The following is a 20,644-nucleotide window of genomic DNA, read 5'->3' on the forward strand; positions in this document are numbered from 1 at the left end:
ATTGGATCATTCTTATTTTTAATAGTCTCTATTGTTTTATTATATACACACATCAAGGCACTCACATTTCAATGCAATGACACTTAAGACAAAGTTAAGAGAAATGTGCAATGCAGTTCACACAGATAAAGACATACAGCAAACAGTCAAACAGATAGACTTTTAAAGGTGTAATACTTACAGGGCTCCTCATGCATCAAGATTCAGCTAACACTTTAAACAAGCCATGCAGAGACCGAATGGCAGTCAATTATCAAATCCATTTCCTGGACAGACTCTTAGTCCATTTATGAATATTTTCTTCTATCTGTGTAAATCCACAAGAGGCAGTTTTAAGCCAGTCTCAGAACAGAAATACCATGCCACTTCTGTAGCAGAACCTTCCCAGGTCTTACCAAGTGGAGACAGACAGAAACACTGTTGAGTCACTATATATGTTAACCCAACCTGTTGTAGTCAAGTTATAGAGTCACATGACCTCAGTGAAGCTAGACGTCACAGAGCACAAAATGTATTTAAAAAAAAAAAAAAAAAAAGGAAGATGATGATAGAACAATCAAGTAGGTTTTGGGACCTGGCCTCATGCAAGGGCCAGTCTCTATGCCCCTGGTTTTGTATCTGTCACACTGAGCTTTGTTTCATCACTGCTCCAAAGCCAGCCCAGACTCCAATCAGATATGGACCCCCACCCCCCTCTTATTCTCCTCTCCCCACAACACACCACAGTATTATAAGGCAGGAAACCTGGCACGACTAGTGAGGAAACAATGCTCGGAAAAGATAAAGCTGTCGCAAAAATAAAATGGAGGTATTTTAAAAAGCAAGCCCATCCTGTCATCTAGAAACTCATTTGTGTTCGGCTGCTGGAGCTGGAGGAAGCGAGAAAAGAGAGCTAAATGCTTTGGTGGCTGGTTGCCAAGGCAAATGTTTTTTTTGTGTCTGTTTTCTTTAAGGGCTTTTGGAGATGCTGATAAGTTGTTACAGAACACATCTAAATCAGCACTGTTGAAGGCCGCCTCTGCAACTCTACAAATCCCCACCACCTAAAAAGGCAACAAATTAACTTAATGGTGTTGCAATAGCTATACTTTACAATGATGGTGCAGCCAAGCAATTTTAATCTTAACCAGAGCCCCAATCTTCCTACACTGTACACAGTGCTACAGGAGGGGTGATGGATGCATGACGTGAGTACCATCCTACGGAAGAAATGCAAACCGGACCCTATTAAAATTCCTCTAGTCCGCCTTGTAAAAACAATTGTGTGACACGGCAATAAGAACTTGAGGGTCATAACAAAACACAGTTGTAATGGTTTAATTGTGAATCAGTTGGGGTAATACGGCCACGTTATGGTGTAAGGCAATACCTCCTCAAGTCCCAAACCCACAATTGTACAAGCAAACCAGAATTTTCATGTGGCATGGTGACATGCGACCAATTTCAGCAACCCTTACGAAAGGCAGGTGCATCACATGATAAATCAGGAGTCTGTTTGAGAGAGGTCCTGGACTGAATGGCAGGTAGGGGGTAGACACGAACCGCAAACCACACAGTTCAAAGAGGAACATCTTGCCATTCAACTAAAGAACAAGCTCAGCGGTCGAGAGGTAAGCCTGTGTCTTGTGCTGATGTCAGTATTACTGACTGATGAGCCGCTAGGAGGAGATTCATTACAAAGCTTGTCCTTGAAAACACAAGTGTGAGTGCACCTCGGCTCAGGGAGTTTCAACGCTGGGCTCGTAATCGTGACCAATCGCGTCCCCCAGGCTTCAGAGGGACTTTACTAAATCATTTATGTCACAAGCCAGCATACATGCTGTAGTGTACAATAATGCAAAGAACACAGACATTAAATTACCTGGCCGTTCTGACTTTGAGTGGGGTGAAAATCAGTTTGTATGAATACTTAATTCATTAGTAACAGCACAGCTAAAATGAATGGGACACCATTTATTTCAGAAGACTTTCACATTAATTCAATGTTTACAAAAAATAATATTACTAATAATAATAAATTTAAGCCAAATTGCTAAAAATGTAAATAAAAGTTCATTACAACACTAAGGGATGCTGAAAACCTGTGGTTCCATATGACTTATGCATCTACAAATTGGAATTGACTAATCCAGCTATACACACATCCCACGGGAATAGGCTAGCTTACCAGACCATTGCAGTGGTCTCAAAAAGCTTCAACTCTCATGTCCTTGACCTCCCTCCTACCCTCAGGTTGCTTTGTTTCCACCATTAACTTTAATGGTTTCTTTATTTTATTTTATTAGCAACAGGGAGTCTGAATAAGAATGAGGCTCTGCTCCACACAGGTTTATAGGATGAGGTCAGTGTGTGTATTAGTCACTATCCCTGCTGATGTCATGGAGATGAAGATAGAGCAATAGGACTGATATGCCTCGAAACGGTCATGTTTCCACGTTTCTATGGAAATACAGCAGGCTGTTTTATGAGCAGTAAGGAAAGGCAGTAAGAAAACCTAGCAATCAGCACTCTGCAGCAGTAGGCAGATATCTAAAAGAAATTCGAGTGCAGAGGAAACAGCTTTAAAACAAAAGACTTTTATAAGTGCAGGACAATGAAACAGACTTTAAAAATGACACTATCCTGACCAAAGAAACAATGAACACCACACACACTTTCAAAACATGCCAGTAGACTTTTCATTTGTTTGTACTTTAAAAAGACTGACGATATATAGAATATTATTCATTTTTTCTTCTGTGAACTGACCACAATGAACAGGTTGGCTGAACAGTACCTGTACTATTGCTAATGAATTTTTGCACATTAGCTTTAAAAAAAAAAAAAACCCTAACACAGTAGAGGTATGTCCAGTTTAATTACATGTCACTAAACACCCCTCCAAGCATCTCTTTATTGGCAACCAAACATAATCAAGATTAAACTAATTGAAGGAAGATTCTTTATTTTTTTCACAATACCACAAACAAAAGCAACACTAGTTTCAGCGAGTTTTTTTTTCACTGCATAACAACGGTGTAAACATCCTAGATAGAAAGGGGTCTAGAATATACATGCTGGAAATCAAGGGAGTCACATAATCAGGCAGTGACTGGAAGAGGGTTCCGAATGCTGCTGGGAAATCCGCACTCCAGTCTCTATGGAAGTACTAGTTACAGGGTTTTTGAATAAATGAAAAGTGGTCCGAGTTAATGAATTTATTCGATACATTACATCTACTGTGCTCATTCATTCATTTGCTATAAAGGTCTTACATGTGCAGTTTTGAAAGAAGCACATATTGTTGCAAACATTTATTCATGTATTTACTTATTTAAAATAAAGGCATAATGATGTAGCTTCCATGATTCCTAGCAACAGAGGACATCATGGGGCAATCTCATAACACACTTTCTTAAGGGAAGCTGTTGCTTGAAAATCCAAACCCACTATCCCAGGACACATGGCTCTTTCATAACAGTATGTGAGTTTGCCTGCCTGTTGCTTACTAAATTTTGATGAAACTGGTTCATTATTTAGCATTAGTTATTGGGAGTATCATTATGGGGAAGACTTCCTGTATGGAACACAAGAAGTTTTCCCACATACTGTCATTTTAATACATTAGTACTTCACCATACTAACCTCATATAGGTCTTAATTGCCACTTTTCCCATTTTCGTTTAACTATTAATTTCTACTTCCTGTTCTTATTCCGTACAAACTGTTGAAATATGTCACGGTGATAAACTTTTCACCAAACTGTTAACTCTAATTGTGTGGCAATTGCGGATGGATGTTCGTGACATGCTTGTTTATCAATGGTTTATGGCCTTTAAGCTGAACACCACCCTCAAAATACCCTCATCCAAAACGGACCAAACCTGTTTGCAGACTCCAGTAATTAGTGCTTAACTTATATAGAAAACTAGAAGCAAATAACTAGCAAGGCCTGGGCTGCAGAAATGATTAAAAACAGCAACTCAATGCATTTCTGGAAGCTGCTGACCTTTCCAGGGACAGTCTCATGATTTGGAGGAAAGGTTAAAATTCCCCAGATTCTTACCGAATGGGTTAATTCCAATTTCCCCTCACCGGTCCCTGATTACAATTAAGTTTATTTGTGTTGAACACCAGCTTTCCAAAATACCACACAGATATGCATTCCATTGAATGATCTGCGCAGGACACGGCCGTGACTCAGTCCACACAGGAAGGGCGCTGCAGGGGCTTTCTCAACACAATGCCCTGTTTGTTATTTTAAATATACAGAAATGAGTTCAGTTAAGAAACATATTGTGCATGAATGGAAGTCCCTCTCCTTATATATTAAAGGTTGCTTGATTACAAAAATGGACCAGACTGCTTTTATAACAACACATCACTTGTATTCCAAACACTATTCAGTACCACATATGTGTTTTTATACTATATATACCATACACTTTGTGTTTTGTAACATCATATTTAAGGGATAATGGCATTGCTGTGGAGTGCTACGAGGTAATAATGGAACTCCCAAGTCAATAAAGCCAGAGACTGGAAGAATGCCATTATCACGATTATACTACAACTTTCTAAAAGTTATTTATTTACAGTATTTACGTCTGTGTCTAAAATAATCATTGTAGTCCACTGAAGTCTCAGCTGTGCTTTATTTGCCATTCTGTCGTGGAGTTATAACATAATATCTGAGTTCCATAGAAAACAATGGGAAGGCAGTGTCCGGTACAATACAGTACACTCTTGCTATAACTAACCTGTTGGGGTGCTTCCATATAATATACTCATATTCTATACTCTCAAGAACTGCATCAACAAAGATGAAACCAACAGCAATAAGTCAAACAAGGAGAATGACATCAACATACAACCAATACAAAACCTAGACCAAGACCAAGACCACATTCCACACAGCAGCTCCCCCCACCCCACCCCACCCCACCCCTCCCTCAATCAGTCAGCCTCACAAGGCCCCTTGGTATGATAATTGCTCATTATCTAAATGGACTAAATTGACCAGATTCAGGATAAATGACCCATTTAAAGTATGATTGCGATCTCTGGAATAACACTCCCCAGAGCATTAAGCCTCGTGTCTAAGAATAAAGCAAACCTGACGTTCTAACTGAAGCAACGATATGTCTATGGTCGATACAGTAACCATGTACTCCTCTTCACTCTGTGCTTTTCAAAACATGTTTGAATGCCAATCCAGGCAGCCACATTTAGGATGGTTTTCAATAGTATTATGTATTTCAATTATTGGATGCATTTAGATTCTGTGACGCTGCTTGTCTGTACCCATAAAGTGGTAACCTCTATTTTAGTATGCTGTTAAACAGTCCTCCATGTAACACTGGCTTTGAGTTACAAGCATGCGCAAAGACACAAAGACAGCTAGGCTAGCCACTTGTCCAGTAGTCTTTGCGCTCACATACTACTACATGCTAATTCCATTTCTTTTCCCTCCACTGGGGATGAGATCCATTGCGAAGGAGCTCTAGTGGAGGCGTCCATCTGTATGTCACTGTGACACGCGTTGCTGGGCAACCAATTGAGCTGGACGCTGAGCTGATCGGGAGCTCCGGATTGACCGGGAGGCGTGCCTGGGGAGGCTGCACGCAGCTGGAGATGACTGCACCACCATGCTGCACAGAGGGGCGCTTTGTTGACATTGAGGAGGAGAGCATCTGCTCTGCAGAATTAACTACTACAGCACTCTTCAACTGCAAGGCGGTTCCTGTAATGGCTCTGCTCAGCCAGGACCGTCGCAATGACCCACAGTCGCTGGGAGCCCGGGACTTCAGGAGCAACAGCAGTAGGTTAGTTTACGGGATGCTGAAACAGCTAAAATACGAAACAGTATAGAGAGAGAGAGAGAGAGAGAGAGAGAAGTTTTAGTAGTGTAGTAGGTTCCTGGAGCGGGGTGTCTCTTTTGGTGAGGCTAGCACTCATAAGAACAAAAGTTTACAAATGAGAGGAGGCCATTCGGCCCATCTTGCTCATTTGGTTGTTAGTAGCTTATTGATCCCAGAATCTCATCAAGCAGCTTCTTGAAGGATCCCACGGTGTCGGCTTCAGCAGCATTACTGGGGAATTGGTTCCATACTCTCACAATTCTCTGTGTAAAAAAGTGCCTCCTGTTTTCTGTTCTGAATACCCCTTTGTCTAATCTCTGACCATTTGTGACCCCTGGTCCTTGTTTCTTTTTTCAGGTCGAAAAAGTCACTTGGGTCATGTGGCAAAGTGCCCCGCCTCTGGGCTATTTATTTGTGTTGTATCTTACGTGTAGTTTGTTAATGTTGGTGTATAGTCATTGGTACACAGGATATAAATGGGTCTGTGTAACACAAGTGTTTGTATTTAGGCACGAGGATTGCACAGCACTTCATGTGAGGGTAAAATGTAATAATATGTGAGCACAGGGAATTGCAGCTTTATTAATTCACGTGCAGTTGTACAGAGACTCCAACTGAATGATTGATTAGCAATCGAGTCTCGGTACAGCTGCATAAAAGCTGCATGTTTTTACTCACTCTGGGTTGTGTGTTCAGGGAGTGGAGAACGGGATTGGAGACGGAGGTAATAATAATAATAATAATAATAATAATAATAATAATAATAATAATAATAATAATAATAATAATAAATTTCAGCTCACCATGTTTGTCTGTGTAGTTCGTTTTTGTTTGTCTCTGTATTTTGGCGAAAGTGCCGTGTCTTTGTGTTTTGTCTTTACAACCTTTTATTTTCTGTTTGTTTCTTTATTAAATGCTGAGCGAAACCATTCGCTCAGCTTCACCAAACTCCACCGCTCTGTTTATTTCCTGCTTCCTGGTTTCTGATCTGACGTCACCCACTGCAGCCGTCTTTGTGACAGGTCGACGTTGTCAAAACCTTTAGAATTCTGAATGCTTGAATCATAGTCTTTTTTTGTTCAAGACTGACAATTCTTTTAGCCTATCTGCACAAGCATGCCTTTTAAACCCGGAATACATACTAACCACTCCCTAATCCATGTGCATACATTTCCTTGAATCCCTACTGCGTTCAGTTTGAGAATTAATTTTTTATGCGGGACTTTGTCAAAAGCTTTCTGGAAACCTAAATAAACCATGTCATATGGTTTGCAATTATCCATTATCGATGTTACAAGCAGGTTAGTTAGACACAATCTCCCTTTCCTAAAACCATGCTGATTGTCTCCCAGGATACTGTTACCATATAGGCAATTTTCCATTTTGGATCTTATTATAGTTTACATAAGTTTACATATAAGAGAAGTCAGGCTTATTGGTCTGTAGTTACCTAGTTCGGCTTTGTTTCCCTTTTTGTGGATCGGTATTACGTTTGCAATTCTCCAGTCTGTTGGTACAACCACTGTTGCATGATCTTGGTTAGTGGTTTGTAAATAACTTCTTTCATTTCTTTGAGTACTATTTGGAGGATCTCATCCGGCCTAGGGGATTTGTTTATTTTAAGAGCTCCTAGTCCCTTTAACACGACTGCCTCGGTTACGCTAAAGTTATTTGAAACTGGACAGGAACAGGTTGACATGTTGTCCATATCCTCCTTTGTAAAAACTGGTGAAAAGCAATCATTTAATATATTTGCTATTTTTTTTTTCTTTGTCTATGATTTTGCCATTTGTATCTCTTAGACATTTAACCTCCTCTTTGAATGTTCTCTTCCTGTTATAATATTGGAAAAAACATTTTGGAACTGGTTTTAGCCCCCATAGCAATGCTCATTGCTATCCCTCTCTTGGACTTCCTTTTTGACTTGCGTTTGCAGTTCCAGGTACTCTTTCTGTGTACTTCGCCTTGTCTGTAAACTTATTTTCAGCTTTGTTTCTTTTTCAACCCTTAGCGGTCCATTTATTCAGCTGCATCAGGTCCAGTTTATTTTCACACACACTATTTTGTTCAGAGTAAAACAGGTTTATAAGGCACTACATAGCAAAAGGACATCAGTACTGCATCTCCAGCCAAGCTGAAAGGTTTTGTCGGCTTTTTCCGGAGAAAAAAATGACTAGAGACCTGTGCTTGACGTCTTTTGGACTGGAAAGAGAAAATTATAATGTCGGACCTGGTCCGACATAGGACCGCAAAGGGTTAAATCTGACACTAGGGCTACTATTGCTGGTACCCTAGTGGTAGAACGTGTGTGTTAATTAAATCTTAGCCCTTGTGCAGCGTGTCAAATCCCGTTGCTCTGTGTCGGCCTCGGTATTATTCAGTGACGACCCGCACACTTAACACGTCACCTGGTTACAGTCACACTTACATTTTTTCACATGTGGAGAACTGCTTAACAGACTGTCACAAAACATTGTTAAACCTTATTAGCTTAAGTTATTGGGGACAATCAGATTCTGGGGACATATAGGATATACTTTATAAAGTTTTACCATAGTAGAAGCATAGCAAAGTATAATCACGCATACTGTAGTAAAGTATAGGTAAGCACTGTAAAAGAACCACAAGATATGGTAAAGCATATTAAAAAAACATGGCAAACCAGGGTAAACTAGGGTAAATGCTTAGTATAGCCATGGGAAAACTGCAAAAATACCAGGGCAAACATTTATAAGGGATCTCTGTTTTTATTAATTTGTTTGTATGTCACAAAATATTGTATATATCTGGAGAATCGGTTCATGCAGCTCTATAAGCTAGACCAAGCTTATTAAAATTAACATTTTATGCTAAATCTTATTCTATACCACTCTGTAAATACTAGTCATACATGTTTTCCCCATACTGGCTGCTCGAATTTAGAATTTACTGTGACAGGGGCGTAGGTCACTGACATACTTGTTTAGTAAAACATTGCCATCTCTGGTAAAAGCGAGCAAGTTAAATGAGCTGACAATCAAAGTTGTGTGTCAAACTGTTTCACAGTCCAACTTTGTTCTCTAACTAATTTTATGGGAGCTACACTATTGCAACTTACCCAGTGCATCCCCATCAACTCAACTTACCCAGTGCATCCCCATCAGCTCAACTTACCCAGTGCATCCCCATCAGCTCAACTTGTCAGTGTTAAGAGTTTGATGGAAGTACTTTCTCCCAGTTGACTTCCTGAGTTACAAGTAATAGGCCCCATCTGACCCCTGCAGTAAGGCTCAGGTCATGCAGTTTTTATTACCTGTAACATGACATTTTCTTAAAGCTGGGCCTGAAAGTACAAATAAAGTCTGGGAGCAGGAATCAATAAATAAGGGACTTGTTATGCTAATTAAGCTATACAGATATTTAGTAAAACCTTTGTTTAAGACAAAGTGGTTATAGTGAATGAAGTAATGCCATGGTTTATTTGTGTTCAGAAGACAGTTGCTGAAAGTCTTTATCTGTGTGAGAGTGACTTAGTATGGAATGGATGTTTTGTGGATAATGAATGCTGCTGTGTAACGGACAATTTAACTTGGGACGGTAATGCATGCAAATGGAAGTGCAGAGCATGTACAGAATAATTTCACCATCCAGACAACCCCCCCTCCAGCCCCACCCGCCCCGCTCCGCTCCTGTCTGCACGAGAAAAGTACTTAAAAAGAAAAGCTTCTCAAAATGAATAAACACTAAACGTCTAGTCCATAGTAGACCAAATACATTCTTTGGCAAACATCTACAGGAAACAAGCATCCTGGTTAGTGTTTTTTCCTCTCAAACTATGTAAACAGGTCTTCCTTGTGTTGTGTATGTAGTCTGGAATATTTTAAGGTATTGGGTTTTTTTGTTTGTTTTGTTTTTTTTTTAATTTTTTTTAACTGATATACAGTAGGTGGAATTCCAGAATGTTTGGTGGCAGTCAAAATGAAGATACCATCTAAAAGTCTTCTTTTAGGATTAGTGATCTTCACAGTCTTTACATTATGTATAAACACCAGCATTCATCATATCTGTCATGATAGGCAGGTGGTCTTTTATATAGGGTTCACTGTACATCTAAACCTTTCAGACTATAAAATTTAAAAACAGGAGTAAAACCACAACATTATAAAACTCAAGTGTCTTGATTCCACACTCAAGAGATAATGAGATCTTGATGAATCCAGTCAATGGAATAATGCAGAGATAACCTGCTGTATTTGTCAGTGCAAGTCACTTTGGATAATAATTCAAGTAGAACAGTTTCTACTAGTTTAAAAAGACAGGAATAGTTCTCTTACTGTTTCACTGTATCCTTACGTTTTCATGAGGTTTACAATGAGTTGAAGGAGTTCTTGCAACAATTAGTGTAATATTGTTTCAAGTCTGTATTACAGTGAATTCAGAGCAACCCGTATTACCCATGGAGGAGTGAGGAAAAAGTTGTATTCATTAGCAACAAAAAACTAGTGCACAGGGATTTAAGGGCACGAGGTGGGCCTTACGAGATGGCAAAGGCCTCTACTGCTTAGTTCATTCATGATACTCTAGAAGGAAGCCCACTAAAGTGAGAGTGCCCTACAGCCCAGGAAATAATTTGGTACCAGGAAGCTACAGCAACTTAACTGATGGTGTTGTTTTAATAAAATATCTGTAATAAATGTTTAAATACTGCTAATAAAAGGTAAGATTATTAGCCATCACTTTAAGCAAGGCAACATTTCTCCAATAAATATCAATTCTACTTGGACCAGTTTAAAAAGATCGGAAAGACAACATTGTGTGTTTAATCACCTTGTTAATTCACCACAGATTTCAAGTCCCGCCCCCCTACAGAATAACACACTGACACGCCACACCAGATTTTTCTCCAGCTTCACTTTGTTGCAAGTTAAACACAGTATGAAACGCGGCCCAAGGATGTTTTTGCTTTGATGCTCTTAGACCTAATCAAACAGTGCGAAGTGGGAAAGACCAAGGCAGGAGGAGTGGAGGCTTCTCCAAGCTCCAGTTACACTTGCAGTAATAAATCACTGCAGAATGGGATCAGGGCGTTCAACAGCATGCAAGGAATTTTCATTATTTTCAGAGGGACGGCTCCATTTCCTCCCGTCCTGAATCAAAGAAGAATACACTCCTCTGTGGATCAGCTCCAGTGTCCTTATGGGGAAACAAAACGTTTCCTGATGTTTTAAAGCTTTCTAAATGCTACACTCTGCCTTTCCCAATCCAAAGTCTGTAAAACATTTTGCAGCTGATTTCAGCTGGGCCAATTCTTATCCTCTTTTGGCACTCTGCTTTCACTGCTATGAAAAATCTTAACAGTACCTTGTCGTCATTATTACTAACCCTAGCCTTCTCCACATTACTCTTGAATGGCACTCATTTTGTGCAGATCTCAAAACCAGGCACTCTCTGTTGTGTCCCTGTGAGCTCATAATGGGGTCTATTGAAAGATGCAAAACAAATCAGATGCAATTCAGCACAAAGTTAGAAGACGCGATGCCTTGCATCCTATTGCATGTTGGCATTACTAGGGATAGGATTTCTCCACACAGTACAAGTAATACTACTGTTAGTATTGGTTTCTCTTCATATACTAATCCAGTATGTTGAGGCCTGGCCCTACAGGAAAGTGCCTGCCAAAAGCTCTCATGGAAAACCAGTGCAATACACAAAGCCAAACCCCCCATTTTACACATACTCCATTCTCTACAGCACTCAATAATCACCTGACCCCAGCTTGTAGCCCTGTGTACTTTAACACTGCAAACATATCAAAACAAGGCTGATTTTATTGCATTGCCAAAGGTGTAGAGCAGACAGGAGGGATGACTCCTGCTATTATTACCCATTTTAAAACAGATATTTTGGATACAGGTGGTTGAGCAGGGATTTCCTTGACTGCTTTGGTCCAGGGAATGCTTCCTCAACAGTAAACCTCCACTGTAGCTTTTAGCGACAGTTAGGGGTCTTGACAAGAATTGCTGCAGAGGGTAAAAATTAAATGTTTTTGGTATAAAGATTTTTTAATGTGGCTTTGTAGGTTTTTCTGATTATTTTGGCTGCTTTCCTATGTGTTCTGAGAGGCAGGTTTGGTTCTTAGGATGCAATATCAGCTCATATCCCCTCCTCTGTATTTACGCTTGATAGATGAATATGTATATTTAGGCAGTATTGGCTGTGATATGTAGAATATACCCCTTTTTTCTCAGTTCTGACTATTCCAGGATTTTAAGTGTCTTAAATGCTTTAAATATTGGCTAAAATCACATACGTTTGCACTTAAACGGCCTTGTCCTGAACATTTAGTTTAAAAATATGTTTTTGCATGAATGGCTTTTTGGATATTTTCTCCACTGTTAGAGAATGAGTCGATTACTACTGCTTTTCATTATTGCTTTATTTATTTTTTTTACGCACCTTTACCATATGTGTGTTTGGTTTATTAATGTAAAGCACAGTAACTTTTGGATTACTAATGATATCGTTTATCAATTTTAAATCTTGGGGGTAAATTTTGGAATTTGTCCTTATAAAAGAGTAAACAGCTCTTCAACCGCAACACAGGTCTCTTGAACCAGCATGACCAGTTAAAAACCAGCACAACTACCACTTTGGATCAGGTTAAATCACTGCTGGTCTGAATTTTCTACCAAGGAGAGAACTTTCATCGTCACAAAAACAAAGAAAAACAAACTGCTCCTCTTTCACAGGTTTTAGCTATTTGTCCCCACTTTCTAAACAACCTTCATTGTAATTTCAATACAGTGCTTGTGCATACAGGCACCTCTTTTTCACTGTTTCCACAGCTGCTTTTGATTCTCAATAAAAACAGCTTAGTCTTCACTGAAAACCCCTGTCAGTCAAAGCAGCCCCCCACCCCCTACCACCACCCCACCCCCTTCTGGCCCGCTAGTTGCCAAGTCTGGGGCTCCCACAGGAAGTGGAGAGGAAAACAGCAGGGACCGAACAGGAAGTTTGATGTCATGCCCAAAGAATTCCTAAACCGCCCGCCTCAGACTGTAAGAAAACCCAACAGCCTGACATGGAAAAAATATATAAATGTTAGGAATTTTCCCTTCATAAAATAGGAATCACTTAATTAAGAGTAAAGGCTGCCACCCTCAAATATATTTAAACTATTAATACAAAACTGCTGCCTGTGTTTAGTCAGTAAATAAACTGTTATATAACATTGAGCCCATTGCATCACTTAATTCAACAGACAACACCTCTATTTAATAGTATTCAAATGATAAATTCCTACTGATTAAGAAACAATAAAATGACAGTACATTCCAATAAATGTTTAAACCTGACTTTTCAAGCTTCACTATTTGGGCAAGGCGACTGTTGCTATGAAGTAATAATTCTAAAATAAGCTGAAATTGAGGGTGCAGGTGAACAGACTGTATTTGTCTCACACCAGAATCCAGTTTTCAATTGGAGACAGCAGGCAAAGTACATGTTTTAGTGTTGTCTTTAAGTACTGTAAGTGGTTCAGAACTGAAGGGCCATTCAAAGCATTTAATTCTGTCTGTCATTAACTGTTTTTTGAAAGTCAGAGCAATTTCTAACAATAAAACAATGTTCGGTGGTCAAGATTTATCAAGCAAGCATCGTCACGACTACTTATGCAATGTATACGTTTGTCAAAAACAAAAAAAATTAACCTCTTGCCAAATGCTTCAGAATGTAACAAAGATTCCATTCTGACATTTTATGCTGTGAAGCCAATTGAAAAGGAAAGCAAACTAAACCGCTAGAACACACTGTATCAAGACTACTGTTAGAAGATATGTTTTTTTTGAGAAAAACCCTGTTTAATACTAATGGCATAACCCGATACCTCAATACAAAGGTTACCACTGTATCAGTGCACTTATGCCTTTAAAACTCTGAACTTAGCTGTTACTTGCCTTCCCAACCTACAAAACCCAGAACAGATTTTATTTTGAATACAATGAGATATGCACCTCAAGCAAGCAGCCACCAATGTACAGTCCCACTGGTGGCCAGCTAAGAGTCTGTGTTTGGTCTCATATTAAGATGGCAGGCATTCAAGGAACATGGGTGTTTTGGAAGTGACTGGATACTGCGTTTTGCTTAAATTGCAAACCAACAGGTCTGAATAAAACACTACATGCATCCTTCCTTTACATTAAACAGGAAGACCAAGCAGACTGAATAAAGGTCTGTGGGAACAGAACATCATGAACGTCAGAGCTTTATTCAATTACCATCATCTGACTAACAAAGACCATGATGTAATGAGCACTCCACCTCTCTGGGACTACAGGAACTGACTCGTTGCTATTCTGAGGCTGTCTTGGAAATTTTTAAAATATACTGGAAAATAATTTAATCAGGTGTGATTTACACTGTAGTTGAAGTTTCTTTTCCAAACCTTGTGGTGTATATCCAGTGAAAGATAAAAAGGTGGTTTGAAGACTATTGCCATCAACTAGTCTCACCAGTGCACAGTAGGAAGAGGATGCAAAGGTCTTTATAACCACATGTAGCTGCATACTTCTATGAGCCAGGGACAAAATAGGCTGCAGTCTTAAGAGGCTACATTTAACTTCAAAGTGGTTTGAAACAGTGTCAAAACAGCACAGTAGGCAAAATAATTAATTTATAAAACACTGAAGCTTAGACTATTTGGTTAGGTGTGCAAGTGGAAGTTACTCTCAGTTTCAATATGGCAGTCAACTTACTTGATGTTCAATGGAAGGTAAAGCATCAAGAAAGATGCAACAATTTCAATTTCCACATGCCTGTTGTGAGCTCTGTAAACGCCATGGGAATTGAAAACCTCCAGCCCAAAAAAAACAAAAAAAACAAAACAATTCTCCCCCCATCACTCATCTAAATGGGGCTAATTCCAGAAGGAATGTTTGTATTTTGCGCTTGTTAGCTCAAATAATAGCAGGCTTCAGGAAAGGAATCCTGTTGCGATGGAAGTTCAGTAGACAATTACAGAGGTTTATTGGGTTCAATGTGAGGCCGCCTGCTTGCTTATCTTACCTTCAGCAGCAACAAGAAGCTAAAGGTACGTAAACAAGTCCAACCCAAGTGAAACCAAGTGTATTTCTGTATCAGGCAGTATCTTATGAATCATTCCTGACCAATGTGCTTCTTATTTGTTTATTTTCAGGAGGCCTTTCAGTGGCATGCGCCTGTATTTGTTATTGCATTTCTTTGTATATGCAGCACCCAAATTTGGCCCAAGGCTGTTTTTCAGCCAAGGCTATATTGACACAGATTACATTCTTACAATGTAAACAGGCTTGATGCAACAGTAACTGACTCCTTTCCCAGCAGCCCCGGTTTCAGCAAGACCAGCATCTCTTAAGTACAGTGTGGTTATGAAGAGCCTTGTGCACTTGGCAGCAAATGGAAAAGGTATTAGGCTACACATGGTGTTATAGGTGATGCCCTTCATAGAAAGTAGCAAGCAAGTCAGTAACAAATCTCCCACCACATCTACAAATTCAAATTAAAACTAATGACCTTGACATACATCAACTGTACATACAGGAGAGGACAGAATAAGAATTTAAGTGTTTAAATCTCCACATATAGGCAAAAATGCAAGTGGCATACAGATGAATGGATGAATGGACAGACAGACTTTCCCATATGTACAGAATTGGATGCTCTCTGTCATTAAATTACATTAATACCAAGTTTCATGACAATTGGATAAGCGGTTCACCAGATATACAGGAAAATGTGAACTGTGACAAACAGTACATACTGTACATACATCTTCACTATTTCATCATCAGCAGGGGAAAATAATTTAACAATTGGATAGCCAACCTGGCTTTAACTGGCTAAAAACTCTTTTAGAGAACACTGCAAGATGTCCTTCATGGCTAACACAGATAATATCACGTGTGTCTGTTAGAACAGGACAAGCAGACAACAAAAACATTCGTATTATTCGTCAGCACTTGTCCCCCCACGCACCCCTCCAGCAAGTTAGTTGTGTCCAGTGAAGAAAACGTGCTCACTTTGGAACATTACCTCAAACCACCTAAACCTTTTCAATATCAACAGCAGTGCCCCTAAGAGCCAAATTGGAAACTGTGGCACAAAATAAAAAAAAGGAAAGTATTTTCCACAAAAATAAAACAAACAAACCAAAACATACATTTTAAAAACAGATGCTGATAATCCCGGAACTTGTACTTTAAGATAAATATACTGTACCAGTCAAAATGAGCACAACTGCTTGAAACCAGGTTTTTCATGATTATCTATGCTTTTAATTGTATAAACTTGCCTATAAACACTTACTATTTCATTATATGACACGTGTACTTATATAAGCTGATAATCATAACTGAATTGCATTCAAAAATTTATTTTTTAAATTAAAATTTTAATCTTGTCAATTTCAATGAAATGGTCATTCAAAGCAAGGGGATTTCAGTTTGAAGCCCAAGTCAGTTAAAACATTGGCCTAAATAAAAGTATATAAGTGTCTTTGTTAGATGTTCTCTGAGTTAATTAGCGTTACCTAATTAACCTTTTGTCACCAATTATTGTTAACAGGTGAGGGTCCATGATTACTGTAAATATAGGTACCACAGGCACAAGTTTGTCATTCCTGAATGTAAGGGAATGTAAGCAGAAAATGGCAAAATACACTCAGTTAAGCAAAGAAAAAAGACCTTAGAATGAAGGTCAATCTAAGACAAATTGCAAGAACTTTGCAAGTGTCTGAAACTGCTGTGGCCAAGACCATCAAACGATTTGAAGAAACTGGCACTCATGAGGACCGAACAAGGTCAGGCAGGCCAAGGGTGACCTCAATCAGAGAACAAGTTCATTTGAGTCAAGTCTGAGAAACCAGAGATTAACTGCCCCTGAAATACAAGCTCAGCTAAATGCTACTAGAAGTACAGATGTTTCAACATCAACTGTTCAGAGGAGATTGTGTGAAGCTGGCCTAACTGGAAGAATTTCTGCAAAGAAACCATTGTTAAGAGTGCAGAATAATAACTAAACATATTTGTTTAATTGAATTGTCTATTTCAACGTGTATGCCGACAAAGCATCAGGAATAACGTGGTGCACACCGTAAGCTGACTTGTTCCAGAGACAGATACATTGACATCCCAAGACAGAGAAGTAAAAACTTTCAGGAAAAATGATCACTTTACAGTATAAACCTGGATCTGGATAATAATAATAATAATAATAATAATAATAATAATAATAATAATAATAATAATAATAATAATAATAATAATAATAATAATAATAATACGTCACTTGCTTTCTGCTCTTATATATCTCCCTATTTGTTCTGGTTAATTTTTTACAGCCCTCTGAAACGATCCCAGAACTGCAGGACACTCACTACAGCATTAATCTGCACCAGAATTCTCCATCTCACTGCTGCGGTTCCCATTCCTAACACAAGGGGCCCCCACTACACACTTTTAAACAGATAAAAAGGACATCTCTCCGGCTCAAAGCTGAACAGTTCCAAACTAATTGAAATTGGAAGATAACATGGACAGCCAGCCTGGTAGTGTGCTGCTGACTGCCTCCTATAAATGTTTTACATCCTCAGGCTTCTCATTTCAAGAAACTAACAGATTCCAGAACAAGGAATGTGGGAGAGGTTAACCAAACTGACAGCCAGCGCAGTGTTAGTTTTGCATCTCAGTTGTAGAACGGCTTTCGTAAGGTCTACTGGTATGATTTACACCAGTCACAATGTAAACTGCAAAACCTTTATGTACCGTAGCTTAGAAATATGGGAGCTGAAAAAAAGAAATCATCATGTAGGCTTATGTTAGTAACTTATGTGCACACATTTTGATATTCATGAGATATTAACAGTTGTAAGTGCTAAGGTTAAGGATTGCAAACTGATGCAATCTCCTCTCACTGGAATGTTTAATTGCAGAAGCTACAGGATAAGAACAGGGGGAGGTTGCAGAACTTCAATAGTGTCTCTGACCAATTCATATAAATGCTACAAGATGCAGTTCATTTGTGAGCATGTAAAAAGACCCTGCTGGTTGTAGTAAGAGCATTGTGATTCAACACGGTATGGTGTAACTTCTGTCTGTTCCCGTGTGATGATCACCTCGGGAGTGTGGTATAATGAGATCATCTTAAAGAGTTTAATACAAAGACGTAATATATAAGCGCGCAGGCATTTTTAAACATTAAAAGAAAAAAGACTGCTCGAAATATTTTCAAATGAAAAAGAAATTAAATATATTAAAAAAAAAAAAAAAAAAACAAGGACACAGGTAGTCGGAGTGCATGCCAAGGGAGGGGTGCGGTGGCTATGTGGCTCCACCGGCAACTTTTCTTGTTAACTTTATGAATGAGCATTTGCACTGCCTGCAAGAAAGTTACAAATTAATGTTTCAACCAATTAGTATTGCCATGTGCGTGCTGTCATTTGGTGTTTAAACCAATTAGCACTAAGCACTGCTATGCGAGGGAGATGTTCATTGTTCCAACATATCACTGACAGTATCAGCACCAAGCACTGTCATGCGAGAGACATAATTTACTTACAAATGTGCCTTAACCTAGCTGGTTTCGCTATGATAACTGTGTGTTTAACAATGTGGGATGGCAAAACATTAAAAATGTAACATCCAGAACCACATTTAAACAGTCGAAAATAAAGGACATTTAACTGTTAACGTGTGTCAATATATTTTTCAATTAACAAATCATAACCTTCCTGTGTTTCTTTTTACTAGTAGTAAGAACCAGTCCACGTTCTGTATGCCATTTATTTTAATTCACTATGTCCTTTTATAACTGTTACTGCAACAGTCCAGGCCAGTGAAGCACGATAACTTCCATTATTAGGCTCATAATAGTACTGTATGTGGAATTTCAGATTTTTTTTTTAGTATGGATTCAAGTAGAAAGTGACATTTTATGTTTTGGGTAAGAACTCAGAAGAGACGTTCAATCGTTAAGGAAGGTAGATTAACAAGGTAAGCTTGCGTCTGTTTTAATGGATGTATAACTGTTTCTTGCCACAGCAAGACAAACTGCCATTTTCATTTTTAGCTTCCAGTAGAAAATACTTTTTCCATTGACTATTGTTGATTGTTACATTTTGAGTTGAATATTTTGCAGTTGACTGCAATGTAACGGGGGGAGTTCCAAAATGTAAAAAAGAAATGCAAGACGTATATAAAGGAGGGAGGGGTGAAACTACTAAGAGATAAAACAATTCAAATAAAAAACACAATCTATACAAATCAACTTATAACAACATTGATTTAAATCTTTCACTCTGCAGAATTACTCACAGATAAAAGTAACGCGACTAGCTTGATTGCTAACAGGTTTATTGCTCTGTATCCCCAGAAAGCAATTTAAACAGCGCCCCTTTTAATGCAAACACATGAGATAACTAATACTTAAAGTTGTTTCTTTGTTAATTCTACATTTTGTTATTTGTTAAGTTTAACAAGCCGTGTGTATCCAGACAGGATACCTGTAGTGTAGTGACTACATCCTCCTCACAGTGAGAGACAAGGCACCAATTTTCATTAAGGAATGTAGAGCTGCAAAATATTTGAGCTCGATTTAATCCAGCCCATGGTTAAACACTACTAATTACAGCTTTAAAAAGACAGGTAGAGAAAACATAAATAAATGTAAAAATCGACCAACCCTATATAACAGTTGCTACCAAATGCCAAGCAGTAGTGCACTGCATTTAAAAATGCATCTACACAACGAATGTACAAAAGGCAGAACTTTCCCGATGAGCATGGGTGTCTGTAACATGTTTTCAAGTCTGATCTGTGCTACATTAGAGACCAGCACAATTTATGATGTGTGAATAGACCTATTAAAACCTGTCAAATAGAATAAAAGCCTTTTAGTGCCGAAGATTAATGTATCCTATTTGTATTTATTTTAAAATTACATCTAAGGACAGTACATCTGACTTGCAATGTAGTTAATACATTGTCTTGCTTTGAATCTTACATAAATATTTTAGACTTTGTTTCGCTGTGTCTTATTCCTTATGAAACTCACTTGGTCTGTGCATATTTTGACGGTGAAATGAACACAAAATGACAACTTTGTATATATTTAAATATTGCCCAAAGGTGCCGCTATGCAGAAAGGTATTCACCTTACAAGGTTTTACAAGTATTTTACTCCAGAGATTTTTCTTTATCATCACTGTCTCCCACAGTGCCTCTTACCTGCGGACCACCATCTTGAGAATCCTGTAGGATCCCTTGATGAGAACGAGGGCTTCCTGTCTCGAGCCATAGAGTGCAGAACCATTGATGCTCACCAGCTCGTCCCCGATGCCCAGCTTCTTTGACAAGGCAGCCTTCCCTCCTTCCTCAATCTGAAAGGCAGGTACCAGTCACTACAAAGCACACACACACTGTGCTTTCAATTACCAGCAACAAAAACAACCTGCTGCGATACTGTTCGGCCATATGGGATAAAGGTATGGGCAAAAAAACTACAATCACCCTTTTTTTAGTTGTAGGTGTCAACATAAATGTTATATATGGAAGGACAGAATATATCAATACACCACAAATGAGTACATATTTAAATGTACTCATTTGACATTTATGTTAAGTAACAGGCCAAACCATAAATCACAAATTGGGCTAATATCTGGAATACTGTCTGAAGCAGTGAAATACAGTCAGAAACAAAATATTATACAGTAATTGTTACTGCACTAAAAATATTCAATAGTGCAGATTTAGAAACACTAAAAAAGAAACCTAATATATTAAAAGATAGAC

At 38.7% G+C, this 20,644-nt stretch overlaps 1 protein-coding gene across 4 annotated transcripts in view; it reads right to left on the reverse strand.

Annotated features, from left to right (window-relative positions):
* LOC121318695 (protein Shroom4-like) overlaps positions 1 to 20,644 on the reverse strand; it is a 58,642-nt gene that overhangs the window by 18,191 nt on the left and 19,807 nt on the right. For 3 of the 4 annotated variants that reach the window (XM_041255643.1, XM_041255642.1, XM_041255641.1), the window contains one exon: positions 20,078 to 20,229. In XM_041255643.1, coding sequence (XP_041111577.1) covers positions 20,078 to 20,229 — 152 coding nt within the window. Of the gene's footprint in view, positions 1 to 181; positions 509 to 20,077; positions 20,230 to 20,644 lie in introns of those variants that run through there. The other variant, XM_041255644.1, reaches the window with a different exon arrangement.

This window comes from Polyodon spathula, chromosome 7, assembly GCF_017654505.1.
Source record: "Polyodon spathula isolate WHYD16114869_AA chromosome 7, ASM1765450v1, whole genome shotgun sequence".
Classification (NCBI taxonomy): domain Eukaryota; kingdom Metazoa; phylum Chordata; class Actinopteri; order Acipenseriformes; family Polyodontidae; genus Polyodon; species Polyodon spathula.